Here is a 19,050-nt window from a genome sequence, read left to right as displayed (position 1 = left end):
AGGGTGGTAAGGAAAGCCAAGTATGAATGCAGTAAGGTTGCTGCCATTGCTGGCATTCTTATTCTGTTAGTTGCCTCGTATACACAACCGTTTTTCCCAGCAGGAAAACTGCCATGAGAGGTTTTGGCCGGGAATCCCGGTCGCGTGTATGCTTCATCGCAGTTTTCCCCAACAGGAAAACTGCGGGGAAAAAAAGAGAACATGTTTTCGGAAAAAACAGTTGTGTGTTTGCTTTCCCGAGGGGAAAAAAAACTGTGCATACTCAGAATCAAGTATGAGATGGGAGCACTCGTTCTGGTAAAACAAGCTTTCGGAATAAAGATAGCACAATCGTCACGCTGTAACGGACTGAAAAGCACGAAGACTGAAAAGCACAAATCGTCTCTCACCAAACTTTTTTCTAACACGAGGATCAGCAAATGCAGCCCAAAGGGTGGCGCCGTTTGAATGGAACTTCCCCTTTATACGTCACCGCGCTTTGGACGGTCGGTATTTGGCCTGAACGTGTGTATGCAAGACAGGCTTGAGAGAAATCCCGTCCGAGAAAAACGGTCGTGTGTACGAGGCAGTACTCAAGACCAGGGGTCTCCAAACTTTTCAAGCAAAGAGCCAGTTTACTGTCCTTCAGACTTCAGGGGGCCGAATTCTGACCAGTGGGGGTAGAAAATGCCCCGGTGTCAAGCATCATTGAGAATAAACATGACCTCAGTGTTGGTGGTCAGTAGGAGGAGGAATAGTGCTCCATCATTTGTGTCAGTGGAATAAATAGTGCCCCATTGTTGGTGTCATTGGGGGGGAATAGTACCTCATATCATTGGGAGAAATAGTGCCTAAAGGGCCATATGAAGGCTAGCAAAGGGCCACATCCAACCTTCGGGCCACAGTTTGGAGAGCCCTGCTCAAGACTATCATACAGCAAGTGAAGTTAGAAGTCCTGTTTACATATTTCTGACTCTTTGTGACATTAAAGATAGATAGTTCTGCTTGACAGCCAGGCAAATAGCATTTAAAAGTGAGTCAGCAGTTGCAGTCCCAATATTTCTCGTTCGCTCTCTCTAGTATTCTAAAAAAAAAATCATGTATAGTAACGTAACCACCCTCACTTTGAAATATGCGATACAATATTAAAATACTTTTATATCGTTTTTTTGTTTTTGTAGAGGTTGCAAATTAAGCTTTTGAAAACTTGTGACCAAATGATTTGCCAGATTTTTAAGTGCAAATTCACTCAGGATTTATTCCAATTTCAGCTTTATGACTGTTTAAATGGCTGGGGGGGGGGGGGAGATAACAATCAGTATTTTATAGATATCCAGCACTAGCCCCTTGTAAGAAGCACCCACCAGTAACATAGCCTCAAATGTAGTTAGCCTGGAGGATTGGTGTGTACTAAAAAAATTACTGAATGTCCACAGAATGCCATTTTATATAGATTAAATTGATTTTGAAGATCTTTAAAAAATTTAAACAAAAAACAAAATTAAAATAAAAAAATATAAAAGCATTCTACAGTTGTCCCAGTGTTTCTAGAGGAACTACCTGAGGGGGAGCTAAAGCCCAACTTACTGATAAAATTGTGTAAGTGGAAAACCAACTTTTCATGAGAAAACCCTAAATGGAACTATCCACCCAACAATTGTAGTTCCTTAAACCAATTGTAGAGAGAGTCGATCCCAGCTGAGGTGAGGTATGGAAGCCGCCTGGGTAGTTTCCGCACTACGCTCTACATACGGGCCAGTGAAGATAGCCTTCCTTCTGGCAGGAGAGCACTGGGTGCAGTCTGTCTCTCTCTGGAAGGAAGTACCAAACATAATCCGCAGTCATATTCTCAGTCTCAGAGGGATGGTGGCTGCAGAGTGCGTGTGGTGGTGTAGGAGGCCAAGCAGTTTATTGGAGGTCTGGAGGGTGGATAGGCAGACACAGGAAACAGAGCTGAAGTCATCTTGGCAGGACCAGGACCAGAAGCTGCACTGAAACCAAAGCAGCCCCTAATTGTCATAGGGGTGTTGGGAGTCAGTGGGTGGAATTTTGAGAGCTTTCGCCTACCTTTGCTTTCTAATTTCAGGTGTTGCTAATACTCTGCTATCGAAGTTGAGGTAGGCCCATTGAAGAGACTCGGACAGCCACATGTGCACATAAGGCCATCCAAGCCATGTCCCCCATAAATTAATAGTTGTATTTAATAATTTATTAGCATGTTAATGAGGGAGGAAACAAAGGAATAAATTATAATCAGACTAAACTTTAACTGTAATTTCTTTAAGTGCTATTTTTGGGGAAAATTGCAACAAATTGGCAAATCTGCAATACTTTTGCATAATGTGACAAAATTACTGCTAAAATGAGGTTCGCACATTTATCACATGAAGTGCAACATTGTGATAATTCTGTTGCATTTCTATACAAACTATGGAACATTACCAGATGCATTGACTGTAACTTTATTGATACATTCTGTTAAATATTCACATCTCTATTATTCTATATAGGAGCTTCATGGAACTCAGTTCACACTACTTAGTACTTACTGTCTGAACTGTATTTATAAAAGCTTAGAATCCGCACATAAACTGCAATTGTATGCTTTCATTAAATCCAAGGGGCCAGATTCACGTAGAAGTGCGGCGGCGTAACGTATCATAGATACGTTACACCGCCGCAAGTTTTCATCGCAAGTGCCTGATTCACAAAGCACTTGCAATGAAAACCTACGCTGGCGGCCTCCGGCGTAAGCCCGCGTAATTTAAAGGGGCGTGTGCCATTTAAATTAGGCGCGCTCCCGCGCCGGACCTACTGCGCATGCTCCGTTTCGAAATTCCCGCCGTGCTTTGCGTGAACTGACGTCATTTTTTCGATTGGCGACGTGCGTAGCGTACTTCCGTATTCCCGGACGTCTTACGCAAACGACGTGAAATTAAAAATTTCGACACAGGAACGATGGCCATGCTTTATACAGCAATACAGTTTGCTGTGTAAAGTTAAGGCACCCAAACTTTTCGACGGGAAACTAGACTAGCGGCGACGTAGCGAACGCGAAAAACCGTTGTGGATCGCCGTAACTCCTAATTTGCATACCCGACGCTGGTTTACGACGCAAACTCCCCCCAGTGGCGGCCGCGCTATTGCATCCTAAGATCCGACAGTGTAAAACAATTACACCTGTCCGATCTTAGGGATATCTATGCGTAACTGATTCTAGATACTGGCATACTGGCATAGATACTCTGAGATACTCCGTCGTATCTCCGCTGTGAATCTGGCCCAAGGTTACTACAATATTTTATCTGTACTTGGCAAAGTCTTGTTTTATAAATACTTTTTCACACATCTGTTATTAATCTTTTTTTAGGGATATCTGAATCAAGACTGTTATCCCACAGAATTTACAGGACTTGTTACCCATCTACACTATCATGAGCCATCCAATTATGTATTTGTCTCTTTTCTTGAAAAAGGTCTTTTTCGTCAGCTGTGTAAGCCACTTCCCGAAGGTACATTTTCAGTGTCATTTCCTTTTTTAATCATATTACTTTATGACAATTCTGAAAAGATACTATTCAATAGATACATACTCAATGGGCACCTCATCAGGTATAGCTGCTCACTAATGAAATAGCCATATATTTGTCATGGATTTGCCCCCTTAAAGAGGAAGTAAACCCTGTTTATTTCCCTGCAAATGTAAAGCATAATGGGCTACTATGCAATGCACATAATAGGCTACCTATTATGTGTCACTTACCTGAAGCCGAAGCCTGTGATGTCACCGCTGTCCCCTGTGCAGGAAGCGTTCATTCTTCACCCCTCTTCCTTCCGACTGAAAATGTTGTAAAAAAAAAAATGCATTTTTCTTTGTTTTTGTTATAACATTTTGCATAATTAGTCATTTTTCTTCATGAATTTTGCCCAAAATGTATACTGCTACATATCTTTGGTAAAAATAACCCAAATCCGTGTGAATTATTTGGTATTTGTGAAAGTTATAGGGGTAGATTCACATACCTTTAGGCGGGCGTACCGTATCTCTTATACGCTACGCCGCCATAACTTTGAGAGACGAGTATGGTATTTTAAAAGATTTTCCCGCCGAAGTTATGGCGGCGTAGCGTATTAGGGCCGGCGTAAGCCCACCTAATTCAAATGTTGAAGCTGTGGGCATGTTTTATGTATATTAACTGTAAACCCACGTAAATGACGTTTCGATCGAACGACGCATGCGCCGTCCGTGGACGTATACCAGTGCGCATGCTCCAAATGACATCGGCAAATCGTCATGCTTTCGACATGAACGTAAATTACGGTCAGTCCCATTCACGGACGAGTTACGCAAACGACGTAAAATTTGAAAAATTTGACGCGGTTCCGACGTCCATACTTAACATTGGCTGCGCCATGTTTTTGGTGGTTTATCTTTACGCCTGAAAACCCCTTACGTAAACGGCGTATCTTTACTGCGACGGCCGGGCGTACGTTCGTGAATAGGTGTATCTAGCTGATTTACATATTCTAGGCGTAAGTCAGCGTACACGACCCTATCGGCTAGCGTAAATATGCAGTTAAGATACAACGGCGTAGGAGACTTACGCCGGCCGTATCTTAGCAACATTTAAGCGTATCTCAGTTTGAGCATACGCTTAAAGTTGCAACGGCGCGGATTCGGACTTACGACGGCGTACAGTAGGTGTTTGTGATATTGTGCTTTTAGCACGACAGCGTCGCGCTGATACTCGGCGACAGGGTGCCGAGATCTCGCCGACATCTCACACTCACTGGAATAGTGACAGCACATTCCAGCAAGCGCGTCATAGAAGCGACGGGAGATCCGACTTGGATTCCCGCCAATTCTACACGTGTGCGGCGTTTGTTATGAATCCTGAAGGGGAAGTCCCCGCCGGATTTTAAATAAAAATCCGGCATGGGTCCCCCCTCAGGAGCATACCGGGCCCTTAGGTCTGTTATGGGTTGTAAGGAGAGCCCCCCTACGCCGGAAAAAACGGCGTAGGGGGTCCCCCTACAATCCATACCAGACCCGTATCCAAAGCACGCTACCCGGCCAGCCAGGAAGGGAGTGGGGACGAGCGAGCGCCCCCCCCCCCTCCTGAGCCGTACCAGGCTGCATGCCCTCAACATGGGGGGGTTGGGTGCTCTGGGGCAGGGGGGCGCACTGCGGCCCCCCCCACCTCAGAGCACCCTGTCCCCATGTTGATGAGGACAGGGCCCCTTCCCGACAACCCTGGCCGTTGGTTGTCGGGGTATGCGGGCGGGAGGCTTATCGGAATCTGGGAGCCCCCTTTAATAAGGGGGCCCCCAGATACCGGCCCCCCACCCTAAGTGAATGAGTATGGGGTACATCGTACCCCTACCCATTCACCTGCAAGAAAAGTGGTAAAAACACAAATAAACCACACAGTGTATTAAAATATTTTATTTTTCTGCTCCGGAGGCCGCCCCCTGTCTTCTTTATTAGCTCTTTTACCAGGGGGGGCTTCTTCTTTGACGTCTTCGGGTGGGTGGGGGCCGCCGTCTGGTTCTCTTCCACCGCCGGGGGGGGGGTGGCTTTTAAAAAAGCCCCCACCCCCCCGGCGGGTTTCCTCCGGCGTCTTCGGCGGGGCTCTTCTTCTTCCGCTATCCCGACGGGTCTTCTCAACTCTCCGGGGTTCTCCTTCTGTCTTCGCCGCTCTCCGTTGTTGACTCGTCGCACCCCGGTTCTTCGTCTCGCTGTCCGGTGTCTTCTTCCGTGATGTACGTCTTCTCCTTCCGTGCTGTGATGAGTTCTTCTTCCGTGCTGTGACGTCATGTTCTTCACTTCTCTCCTTCTCCCGATGTTGCCACGCCGGTCCTCCTCGCTGAAATGACGGATGCGCGCCTTGCATCGGACCTATATAGGCCTCACAGTCCCATCATGCTCTGTACCTACCCATGTGATACCTACCCACGTGGTAGGTATCACATGGGTAGGTACAGAGCATGATGGGACTGTGAGGCCTATATAGGTCCGATGCAAGGCGCGCATCCGTCATTTCAGCGAGGAGGACCGGCGTGGCAACATCGGGAGAAGGAGAGAAGTGAAGAACATGACGTCACAGCACGGAAGAAGAACTCATCACAGCACGGAAGGAGAAGACGTACATCACGGAAGAAGACACCGGACAGCGAGACGAAGAACCGGGGTGCGACGAGTCAACAACGGAGAGCGGCGAACACAGAAGGAGAACCCCGGAGAGTTGAGAAGACCCGTCGGGATAGCGGAAGAAGAAGAGCCCCGCCGAAGACGCCGGAGGAAACCCGCCGGGGGGGTGGGGGCTTTTTTAAAAGCCACCCCCCCCCGGCGGTGGAAGAGAACCAGACGGCGGCCCCCACCCACCCGAAGACGTCAAAGAAGAAGCCCCCCCTGGTAAAAGAGCTAATAAAGAAGACAGGGGGCGGCCTCCGGAGCAGAAAAATAAAATATTTTAATACACTGTGTGGTTTATTTGTGTTTTTACCACTTTTCTTGCAGGTGAATGGGTAGGGGTACGATGTACCCCATACTCATTCACTTAGGGTGGGGGGCCGGTATCTGGGGGCCCCCTTATTAAAGGGGGCTCCCAGATTCCGATAAGCCTCCCGCCCGCATACCCCGACAACCAACGGCCAGGGTTGTCGGGAAGGGGCCCTGTCCTCATCAACATGGGGACAGGGTGCTCTGAGGTGGGGGGGGCCGCAGTGCGCCCCCCTGCCCCAGAGCACCCAACCCCCCCATGTTGAGGGCATGCAGCCTGGTACGGCTCAGGAGGGGGGGGGGGCGCTCGCTCGTCCCCACTCCCTTCCTGGCTGGCCGGGTAGCGTGCTTTGGATACGGGTCTGGTATGGATTGTAGGGGGACCCCCTACGCCGTTTTTTCCGGCGTAGGGGGGGCTCTCCTTACAACCCATAACAGACCTAAGGGCCCGGTATGCTCCTGAGGGGGGACCCATGCCGGATTTTTATTTAAAATCCGGCGGGGACTTCCCCCTCAGGATTCATAACAAACGCCGCACACGTGTAGAATTGGCGGGAATCCAAGTCGGATCTCCCGTCGCTTCTATGACGGCTCTGTATCCATCGCGGCAAGCCAGCTCGGCGCTGGCTCCCGCGATGGGGCTCGTAGGTGCTCAATCTCGCTGAGAAAGAGAGCGAGATTGACACAAAATCGGGTTCACCTACTGTATCTACTGATACGCCCGTTGTAAGTCTTTATGAATCTGGCCCATAGAGTCTACAAGCTATGGTGCCAATCACTGAAAATTGATCACACCTGATGTACTGACTGCCTATCTTAAGACCCCAACAACCCAGGACAGTACAAATACTCCCCAAATTACCCCTTTTTAGAAAGTAGACAGTCCAAAGTATTTAGTAAGAGGCATGGTGAGGTTTTTGAAGCTGTAATTTTTCCCACAATTCTTTGCAAGATGAAGATTTTTTCAATTATTTTAACAAAATTGTCATATTAACTGGTTATTTCTCTCACACAGCATATGCATACCACAAATTACACCCCAAAACACATTCTGCTACTTCTCATGAGTATGGCAATACCACATGTGTGAGACTTTTACACAGCCTGGCCACATACAGAGGCCCAACATTCAGGGAGCACCATCAGGCGCTCTAGGGACATAAATTACACATATAATTACACTCTTACACTTTTGAAGGTCCTGGAGCACTAGGACAATGGAAACGCAAAACATACCCCATTTTGGAATGTAAACACCCCAACGTATATTCTAAAGGCTCGTACACACGGTCGGACATCCAACAAAATTTCCCTTGGATTTTTGACTTAATTGATTTGTCCGATCACACCCATAGCATACACACACTCGGACTTTTTCCTCAACCAACACGAACGTAGTGACGTTTTAACGTACGGCCACGCGATTCAAAGAGGAAGTTCAAGTTTCGTACGTCCCGCGTTGCGTTCCATCAGCTACTATATAGTTAGTTTACGTTTCGTGTGAGTGCTTTCCCGATTTCCATTTTCGTGCCTTTTTGCTCGTTACTTTGCGTGCGTTCGCTCGATAACGAGATGTTGCGGAATCCAGCGAGAGAACGGGCTATTTATGGTCTTGGAGTTCTGGCTATTGCTCAAGCCCGGACCAGGACCAGGAAGAGGAGGACTGTTTGGACCAAAAATTGGTTGCTTCATCGGGACCAATTTTCACATATGGCATTGCTGAGGGAGCTGCAGGAAAATAATCCGAATGATTTTCGGAACTATCTTCGGATGTCCGATGCCTGCTTCCAGCGTCTTCTAAACTTGCTGTCCCCATATATTAGCAAGAAGGACACCTGTATGAGGCCTGCTATTCCTGCAGAGCAACGGCTCATAGCCACTTTGCGATATTTGGCGACAGGGAGAAATCTACAGGACATAAAGTTTACTACTGGGATCTCTCCCCAGGCTCTGGGACACATAATTCCGGACACTTGCTGTGCCATTATTCAAGTCCTGCAGAAGGACTATATTCGGGTAAGTTTTTTTCTTTGTTTTCACATTTGATACACTTCATGATTTCTCCAAAATATTTTATTAGTACTTTGTCTTATTTGTATATATTATGTTATTGTCTACCCTCTGGTGTGACAGTCACAAAACCCCAAGTCGGTTGCAACCTGATCCTTCCTTGGTTCACCATATTGGTCCCATGGCAAAGGAGAGAGTTCTTACCACTTGCCAAGCTTTAAGCATTTAACATTATCTACACAAAATGTATTTAATCTGCCACCAGAGGGAGTCATGAAGCATATTATTTGCTCTGCTTCTTAATTGTTATTCCACAAATGTTTTGATATATTTTAGTGTTCTCTTGCCCCTATAATGTATGTTTTCAAAATGCTGATAATATTTTCTGCTCAAGTCTTAACTAATTTTTCTTTGCTTCACTCCACAGTTTCCTTCAAACCGTGAGGAATGGCAGGATGTTGCAGCCCAGTTTGCCAATCAGTGGAATTTTCCCAACTGTGGGGGTGCCATTGATGGCAAACATGTCCGAATTGTTCCTCCACCGGCCTCAGGCTCTTTTTTTTATAATTATAAGGGCTTTAACAGCATAGTTCTGCTTGCTATTGTTTCAGCAAATTATGAGTTTTTATATGTTGATGTCGGTATGAATGGTCGTCATTCTGATGGAGGTGTCATGGCTCATACCGAATTTTATCAGCGTCTTACGTCTGGCACCTTACATTTGCCACCTGCGCAGGACAACGTGGAGGGCCTCAACTTTGTATTTGTGGCAGATGAGGCGTTTGCTCTTGGGGAACATCTTTTGAAGCCCTTTCCAATGAGGAACCTCACTCGTGAGCAACGGATATATAACTACAGACTATCTCGTGCCAGAAGGGTGGTTGAAAACGCCTTTGGCATTTTGTCATGTCGTTTTAGGCTTTTTCTGACTGCCATTCACTTGGCGGAATACAAACTAAATCATGTTGTTTTGTGCTGCTGCATCCTCCATAATTTTCTACGGAGGAATGCTGCTAACTACATAGGTTCCGGGCATACTGATGACCCCTCAGGTGGACGTCCAGCTGAAGATGCAGTGATGCCAGCCCTGCAACAAACTCGACCTGCTGTCTCCTCCCAGAATGCCCGTCTGGTGCGGGAGCAATATATGGAGTATTTTGTGGGTAGAGGGGCAGTGCCTTGGCAGCAAGATGTCCTTTAGTTTTTTGTGAACCTTTAGGATGTTCCTTTTGAAAACATTAAATTTGTTTACAAGATGCTGTTATGTTTGTTTATTACTATTATTTTACTGATTAATGAAATGTTGCTGTGATTACCATTAAATATTTTAGAACAACCAAATGTTTAATTAGCCTTTCTAAAGTTACAAACAGCTATGTGTATTATTATTATGCCTTTTTGTTTCTGATACACACCTTTTCCATATGCAAATATACTGGTAGTAGTGATCAGATAAATAATAATCCACAAAATGTTTCAAAAAATATATTTGTTCAATCCTGCACAATCCAATGTCACTTTTTGGCAGTTTACAAAATCAAAAAACATTGTTAGTTCAGGAATAACACAATTGTGTATTATTTGGGTAAAATGCTAAACATGCATCTTTTCAAACTCAGCCCTAGACATAGCAAACTTTTTTACATCAAAATTTTTCCTTTTTCAGCTTTCTTCACGCAACAAATAAAAAATTAGCAATGTAAATGTCTGTCCAGATGCACTTTTGTTCATTCTGTGTTCCATTTTTGGGTGTGGCAAAAATGCATGCACAGTGGTCTCCATGCGCCCCGTGGGTTGTGGTTGGCTGTAGCTCACAACATGTAGTTAGCCTTATCACCGGAAACGGACTACCATGTTGTGAGCTAGAGCCAACCGGAACCATAATGGAGTGCATGTCAAACCCTGTGCCTGCATCTTTGTCGCATACAAAAATGCACACCAAAATGAATGGAACTGCGTCTGATGTGAACTGACCCTTAGCACAGTCTTTACCAACTCTCATTCTCCTGGTGCAATCCCAGGGTCAGAATGACAAGTTTTTCCACTTTTGGCCTCGATACATTGGGCATTTCTATATGTGCATTTTTGTATGATTTTAAGGTCAAGCCCTTAAAATATAACAAAATGACATTTGTAGGCACCAGGAGAAGAAGAGTGGATAAACACTCAGCTGAGACCCTGAAATCACACATAAAGATAGTCATTTTGTGGTAATGACCTACCATTAACACTTTTTTTTGGAGAAAAAACTCAGATTTTACAAAATGTGCGTAGTGCAAATAGAATTAGTGCAAATTCTTTCATTTATCACAAACTGAGCATGTGCAAACAAGGCTAATTACAAATATTTCCATGATAAAACCTTGAACACGAGGGAACATTTGTAATTATAAAACAACGATAGAAAAAAACTAAAATTTTGCTAACAGGTCGTAATAATCCCGGATTCGTCTCTGAACACCAGTGGCAGCCTCCTTGAGATTTTCCAGCTCTGTCATTGCCTGCAGCATATCAGCACTGATCCGACCAATAGTGCATCCTGGTAGTTGGTGGCCTTGGAAAAAGACAAAAATTTAGTATGTGTTTGATGGTGAAGTGACTGAGGCAATCCCAAAATAAACCAAAATGTTACAATGGGGTCTATTTTCTTGAAATACTTACCTAAACCTAGACACTCAATTAGTCCTAACAACCTTTTTCATCTTCATAATACACCTACACTACTAGTGAATGTACACACTACAGATAATACTCTGTAAATCTTGGGCCAGGTGCATATCCATGTGTCTTCAAATGCATCTACCTAAACACCACTGCCACCTCTCCCTTCTACATGCTCAAATTTTGAATACACTCAATAATTTGCTATTGTGGTGTAGGCGTGTGTGGTGTGGACCTAGAAAAAAAAAACAGGTGTTGATTTTGCAAGGCACATGTTCCAAAAACTTACTGGGGCAAACAACAACCTCCGAAGGCTCATCTTGCATTTCTTGCACTCCTTCACCCTCAGCATATCTGGTGTCTGGGGATGTGCTGTCGACTGGTGGCTCTTTGCTGGGTCCGGCACTATCCTCCAAATCCTGCAAAGGTTGGTGTTGAGCACACTCACAATCCTCTAAAATGAAAGAATAAATCATCTATGAATCGTTGCCAAAATTACATTATATTAACATAATCACATGTGCTGCTTTTAAAGTCCACCAACCTTGCCCTGGTGAACCAGTTTGCGCCACACTAGTGTACTACACTATGCATTATTACAATAAACGCTATGCTAGGGAACAGGAGTATGATGTCATATAAAATCTATGAAGACATGTCTATATCTAGGCCACATTAAACAACTCAGGCAGATGGCACCCATCACTCTTGTTTGTTATGGCAATATGGTTTATATGATGTGAAATCTAGCAGGCGTGACTCTGTGTGACTCTGATCCCCAGGGACTCTCCTCTACCCATCTCTACCCTGTAAATGCGTCATTAATGGTCAGTGATGAGCCACGCATCTAACATAAAGTGTAATGTACCCCTTAAGTTCAGTCCTGACACCATGGCGTTTGTCCTATCTCTAAACACCCCTGTCACTGGCAAAAGCACATAAGCATTTTTATTAACTTACGTTTTGGGGCAGATTTGGGGCCTGTTGTCTCCCCTGTTCTCTCCCCTGTTGGAGCCCGGCCAAGGGAAGCCTCCCTTTGTCCCCTGTGGTGTCTTTCTCTGTGCCTTTGTCCTGTTGAAAAAATTAGAATACAGTATATTAAGGATTTGCCAAAAGTAGCCAAGACATAATAAAAACTTTACAATTTTAATGAACTGCTTTTAAACTTCCATTAACTTCTTCTGTAGGCCCCACCAGAAAACTAAATCATTAAATTTCATCCATCTATAATGTACAGACAAATAATTCTCAAATTACATTTACTTACTTCTTTTGATAATGGTGCGGTGAATGGCTTCTAAATTTTCTTGCTCTCTGTGCTTCAAATCTGACCATCGTTTGCGGATTTGGTCTTTCGTTCGTTGGATACCATAATCTCCTTCCAATACCGCGAGGACCTTCTCCAGAACCCAGTCTTTATGGCTGTTGGGCCTATCATAATTTTCAAGTTTACAATCGTAATCGTACTTCTCAAAGATGCGAACCATCTCCACCATCTCCCCCTTGCTCATGGGGGTGGCCTTGTGTTTTCTATAAACGCCTCCACTGCGGGGCCTATTCGTTTTCGTGGGTTCCGCCATCACATTCTCCCTCACACATCCCAGAATGTCGCATGAAGAAAAAGGATTGTGGTCCCGCCCCAGCGTCATGACGCACGTAGAGCGAAGCTTCACGCATGCGTAGGCTATATAAATCAAGAACGAGCGCTCGATGTCACGGACGCATGCACGAACCTAACGGAACGACTCTACGTGCAGCCGAAGGTCTACGCGGAACGAAGGTAGGTGAATACATTGGGACACTAGTGGTTACTGCATGATTTAGCTTAGAGCAAACAGAGATTGTATAAGCAGGTTAGGAAGTTACAGCAAGCACTTATTGGTCGTATTGTATCCTTTATTGCAGATATCTCATCCAAATAATGCCGAAAGCAAAGGGTGGAAAGCTTAATTCCAAAGCATTCATCACTGCTTTTATTGATCTCTATAGATCACACACATGTCTGTGGCAGGTCACCAATAAAGACTACTCCAATAAAAATAAAAGGCAGGCAGCAATTGATGAACTGGTGGCAGAAGCAAAGACTGTGTACCCCAGGGCCAACGAGACCCAAATAAAAGCAAAAATTGGGGGCCTGAGGAGCACTTTTAAGAGGGAGCTCAAGAAGATTGAGTGTTCAAAAAGATCGGGAGCGGCAGCAGATGATGTTTATGTGCCCAAGCTATGGTACTTCAGCAGCCTGATGTTTTTAAAGGACCAAACAGAGCCAAGAAAACATCTGTCCACACTTGCATCCGCATCAGCAGAGGCCACAGATACTGAGGCTGAACCAACTCAGGATGAGGAGGAGGAGGAGGAGGAGGAGGAGGAGGAGGAGGAGCTCAGCTTGACACAGGTATAGTATTCCTGAAAATATGTGCATTCAGATATACTATGATCAGTGGCGTTGCTAGGGGGGTGACATGACCAGAGGTGTAGGGTGCTGGGTAATGTAAAGGGGTCCAGACGTGCAGTTGTGGAGAGGGGTACACAGTAGTAACAAAATGATATTGAAGGATGCAGAGGTATGCAGGGGGCACAGTGGGGTGTTTGTACATTTTAACGTGTGGGGGGGGGGGGGGGCCAGATATTGGATCTGCCCCGGGTGCAAAATGCTCTAGGTACGCCCCTGACTATGATGTTAATGTGTTGTTATGATGGCAAGAAAATAAAATGATGCTCCTTTTTCAGACACAGGACGTTGCCAGCCAAGAAGAGGCTGGGCCCAGCAGACAGTCCACACAATGTAGAATCCCTACACTGAACCCTCCTAGGAAAAGGGCCAAGAAGAGGCAACATCTGGATGATGCCACGGCTGATTTTCTAAGTAGGGCCACATCGGTCATCACCACAGCACCCGATAGTGCAGAAGGGTTTGGCTGTTTTATAGCAAACAAACTACGGGAGATTGATGCCGATCAAAGGGAGCTATGTGAGGGGATCATGGTCCAGCTCCTTAGCAAGGCCAGGAAACGGGAGCTAACCCCTATTTCACATGTCTGTGATATAGATCACACACCTCCAGCCAATGTACAACAGGCCTACCAACAACAGACAAGCTTCCAAGCACACCCAGCCTACCCACACCAGCCAACCTACCCACACCAGCCTGCCTACCCACACCAGCCAACCTACCCACCCCAGCCAACCTACCCACACCAGCCAACCTACCCACCCCAGCAAGCCGAGCCACACCAGCCAACCTACCCACCCCAGCAATCCCACCCACCCCAGCAAGCCGAGCCACACCAGCCAACCTACCCACCCCAGCCAACCTACCCACCCCAGCCAACCTACCCACCCCAGCAATCCCACCCACCCCAGCAAGCCGAGCCACACCAGCCAAACTACCCACCCCAGCCAACCTACCCACCCCAGCAAGCCCACCCACCCCAGCAAGCCGAGCCACACCAGCCAAACTACCCACCCCAGCCAACCTACCCACCCCAGCAAGCCCACCCACCCCAGCAAGCCAACCCACCCCAGCAAGCCAACCCACCACAGCAGCATGGGGGTCAGTGGCCAACTCAGAGCCCCGATTTTAGGGGATACTAATTTATCTTTAAATATCTATGATTTTGAACATATTTTTGCTATTATTTGTAGTTGAGTATGTTTTGTTTGGTTTGGCTTAAGAAAAAATGCTCGAATTATGGCATAAAATCTTTATTTTTTAGATATTATTGTTTTTGGTATTGTGGTGTGAGTGTTAAAAATTATAACGCTTCAGCTGATGAGGTGTGAAGTGTGGAGAGTGTTGGCCAGTTTGGTATGCTGAAATATCAGCCTGTTGAAGTACCACAGCCTGGGCACAAATATGTCTGCTGCTGCTGCTCCCCATCTTTTGGAGACCACAATCTTCTTGGGCTCCTTATATTTTAGTTAATGCTTAGGTCCCCAAGTTTGGAGATTATAACCTAATTTATGTATGCCCTGGGGTACAGAGGCTTTGCCAACTCAACCAGTTCTTCAATTGCTGCCTTCCTGTTGTTTTGTATTTGGATCTGTTATTATTTTTCCCATTTTTTGCTAAATAAAATGATGATGCTAAAAACTTGTGGATTATGTGTGGAAAGTCAAATGTAAGTTTGTGAGTAGGCAGGCCCTTTGCTAAAATTGAAGGGACATAAAATAGGGTAGTTATTACTTTGCCCAGCATAAAGAATTGGGGATATTTATTGGTTTTGCATTTCAAATAAATAAAAAAAAAAAGGCTGGATTCATATCCAGAAAATACACTAATCCAAAGTAAATACATTTGTTTTTAATCCGTCCGTATCACCAGTTGAGCAGATGTACATATTAGGACATTCTAAAGAAAAATAGAATATGCGCTGCTATTTGAGATTTCGAAACTTGCCGCGTGACGAATGAGCATTTTCAAATACGAACGCTAGTTTTACTAGACAGCTGGCTTCCGGGTGCTCTTTATTTCGGGGCATGCGCATTTAGCTTTTTTTGAAAAATCCGATGGTTTTCTGTACACACGGTCGCACTTTGCACAATCGGACTTTTCAGAACAGAAAGTTGGTCCGTTCACAGACCCAACTTTTTGTCCGATTGAAGCCTAAAAAGTTGGTCCGATGGAACGTACACACGGTCGGAGAAATTAGAAAAGTGCCGGATTTTGAAGTTGGTTGGCCGAAAATCCGACCGTGTGTACGGGGCTTTAGAGGCATAATGAGTCTTTTGAACGTGTCATTTTTTTCCAACAAGTTTTTGGAAAATGTGGAAAGAAAATGAATTTTTTTACACAAAAGTTGTCCATTTATAAGATATTTCCAACGCATAGCATATATATAGAAAAAAATGATAGCCCAAAATACATTCTGCTACTTGTCCCGAGTATTGCGATACCACATGTATAAGACTTTTTACAGCCTGGCTACATACAGAGGCCCAACCTGCAGGAAGCACCATTAGGTGTTCTAGGGACATACATTTAAAATCTAATTTGACTACCTATTACACTTTTGTAAGGCACTGATGGGCACTGTAGTGGCATAGATGAGCACTGATATGGCACATATGAGAACTGATGTGACATGGATGTGACATGAACGAGCACTGGTGTGGCATGGATGAGCACTGATGTGGCATGGATTTGGCATGGATGAGAACTGATGTGGCATGGATGTGGTACAGATGACAACTGATGTGGCATGAAGGTGGCACAGATGAGCACTGATGTGACACAGATAAGCACTGATGTGGCATGGATGTGGCACGGATGATCACTGATGTGGCACGAATGATGACTGATGTGGCACGGATGAGCACTGATGTGGCACGGATGAGCACTTATGTAGCATGGATGAGCACTGATGTGGCCACGGATGAGCACTGATGTGGCATAGATGTGGTACGGATGACCACTGATGTGGCATGGAGGTTGCACAGATGAGCACTGATGTGACACAGATAAGCACTGATGTGGCATGGATGTGGCACGGATGATCACTGAGGTGGCACGAATGATGACTGATGTGGCACGGATGAGCATGAATGAGCTATGGATGGGTGAGCATAAATGAGCCATGGATGGGGATGGATGAGCCATTGATGGGAATGGATGAGCCATGAATGTGGAAGGATAAGCCATGGATGGAGCACGGATGGAGCAAGAATGGAGAAAGGACCAACAATTGTAAATCACTAGGTACTGTTTCTGGCCTTGTTCAGTCTAATGAGAACCTTCAGAGCCAAAGATAGCTGACATCCTTCTGTATGTGGTGGGTTGTGGGGCATAGTGGGTGCAAGGTGGATAAAGTTATTGGGCACCAGGCACTTCTTGGATGTAAAAGAGGTTTTATTTCTCTTAACAGTCCTTTTTTATATTTTGAGGGGGAAAGAGGGTTAGGGCCAGGACACCCTTAAGCAATTGCAATTGGCAGACTCCCAGACTTCAATAGGAGGAAAATGCCAGGGAAATGCCCCCAGCAAGGCGCCACATCTGCATTTGTAGGATTGCTGTCTCCTTTGGCAACAGTCTTTAACAGTTGCTAACACAAATCGTTACAGTCCTCTTTGCTTCACTACAACTTTCTACTTGTAGTTCCTCAACCCCATTGAGCTCCTAGTCTCTCACTGGACCCTCTGATTCACTAACTCTGAATCTCTGGAGCTCCTCAAAGCTTTGTGGTGGTATCTCCCTCAAAAAGTCACCCACGCTTCCCTGCTGGATCCCTAGCTTGGCACTCCAGATAATTCTCAAGCTACACCCCTGCTAACCGGCTCGGTACCTGACTTGACTCTCAAGGCTGCTCTGCAAGTGTCACCTCCGCAGGTTGGGTCCCTGACTTGATCACCACCTGAAGTTTCCCAATTTTCCACTGTGCCCATTCGGTGAGAATACTGTTCCAGTACTTGCTTCAGTTACTCACTGTGGTCCCTGGTAAAGGTGATTGGTCCCTTAGTGGAGACAGATTTTCTTCTACCTCCAACCACGACAGGTTCTCCGGCCGGCAAAACCATCACTTCTGGTTGGACTGCAAGCCTCAATCCCAACTCTGCGCTTCCTTCTTACTTCTGCATAGGCCCTCACACAGCCTGGCAGCCAGATGCCCCCGGGATAGGCCCAATCTCTGGCCTAGCAGCCCGGGGCGTACGACACATGTCCACCCAGACAGCCGTTCAGGTGGCACAGAACACAAATCACCTGACTCCACCCAGATATATATAGGCTCTCCCATTCAGAAACCCTTGCCCATTTGTTGAGATATCCAACATACCCATACCCTGACCTTGAGTTGTCCTTCTCATATCTAATACCACCAATTACCTGGCCACCTAGTGGTAGAAGAGAAAAGTACAAGGCCAAACTTAGGGAGAAAACAATAGATCTCTAACAATTGAGTAGGGTAACTAATCCTGGCAAGTAAACTTGTGAGGAGATCCCTGACTAAACCCCAGGGTGCTGCAGAAAAGATTACCAGACATGCTAAAAAGTCAATGTGTATGCCATTTGCCCCAAAAAATTATCAGATCCTTGCATGTGTGGCCAGCTTTAGAGTTTGTGTAGGATGGGTCAAATATTTTGCAGAATACCCATGTTTAGAAGAAAATGTACACTTAATAACTATTTATTTATCCATTATTATTATTATCTTCCGTTTTTTATAGTGAGCTAATGCTGGGCCTCCTGGCCAAATAGATGTTGTGGAATACCCTTTTGGTACGCTCTCTGATTATTTTTTTTCTAACAATCAGATCTGACAGAGCCCCAAACTATCATTGGCACAATTCATTACAGTTTTTAGGAGAGACTACAGGTTCCAATTCTTCAAACTGCTTCTAAGTATTATACTAAATAAAGCTGAAGGTCACACTGGAGAAAAAGTTACCCTTTCAGTTGGACCCCTAATCACTGCCAGGGTTAACTGCTTTTTTTGTCTAGGTTTATTTTCATTAGCTGAAATACTTATCTTATTCTATGCTCCTGGGGGCATCCTCAATAGGCCCCCTAAAACTGCTTCTCTTAGCTCTTCGATCCCAGAGGTCCTGCATTGTACACGAGGACCCCAAGGGTTCGCCATATTTCAGGAGCATCAGACGAAGGAGCAGACCACCTGCTGCCAGGAAAAGCAAGTAAGCAAGCAAGGAAAAGGGTTTACCTTTGTAGTGTGGAGGAGAACCACTGTTGGGTAACTTTGTCTTCAACCCCAAGTTCAGCTTTACAAGTAGTATACCTTTAGTTAGTCGCTGACTAATATTTAATGAAATGTAATCAAATGTAATTAAATATGCTTTATTGGGAAAATACATAGTAAAAGCTTAGAGCCAGATTCATGTAGAATTACGGCGGCGTAACGTATCCCGTTTACGTTACACCGCCGCAAGTTTTCAGCGTAAGTGCTTGA

The 19,050-nt window shown here is 45.3% G+C and overlaps 1 protein-coding gene across 1 annotated transcript in view; it reads left to right on the top strand.

The window, feature by feature from the left end:
- Positions 1-19,050, top strand: part of LOC120920741 (probable ATP-dependent RNA helicase DDX60) — a 271,914-nt gene that overhangs the window by 236,283 nt on the left and 16,581 nt on the right. Inside the window, exon 33 of the mRNA XM_040332991.1 lies at positions 3,350-3,491. Within this exon, the coding sequence (XP_040188925.1) occupies positions 3,350-3,491 (142 nt within the window). The remainder of the gene's footprint in view (positions 1-3,349; positions 3,492-19,050) is intronic.

This window comes from Rana temporaria, chromosome 1 (genome assembly GCF_905171775.1).
Source record: "Rana temporaria chromosome 1, aRanTem1.1, whole genome shotgun sequence".
Lineage (NCBI taxonomy): Eukaryota > Metazoa > Chordata > Amphibia > Anura > Ranidae > Rana > Rana temporaria.
The sequence above is the reverse complement of the archived record's forward strand: the minus strand, read 5'-3'. Positions and strand labels throughout refer to the sequence as shown.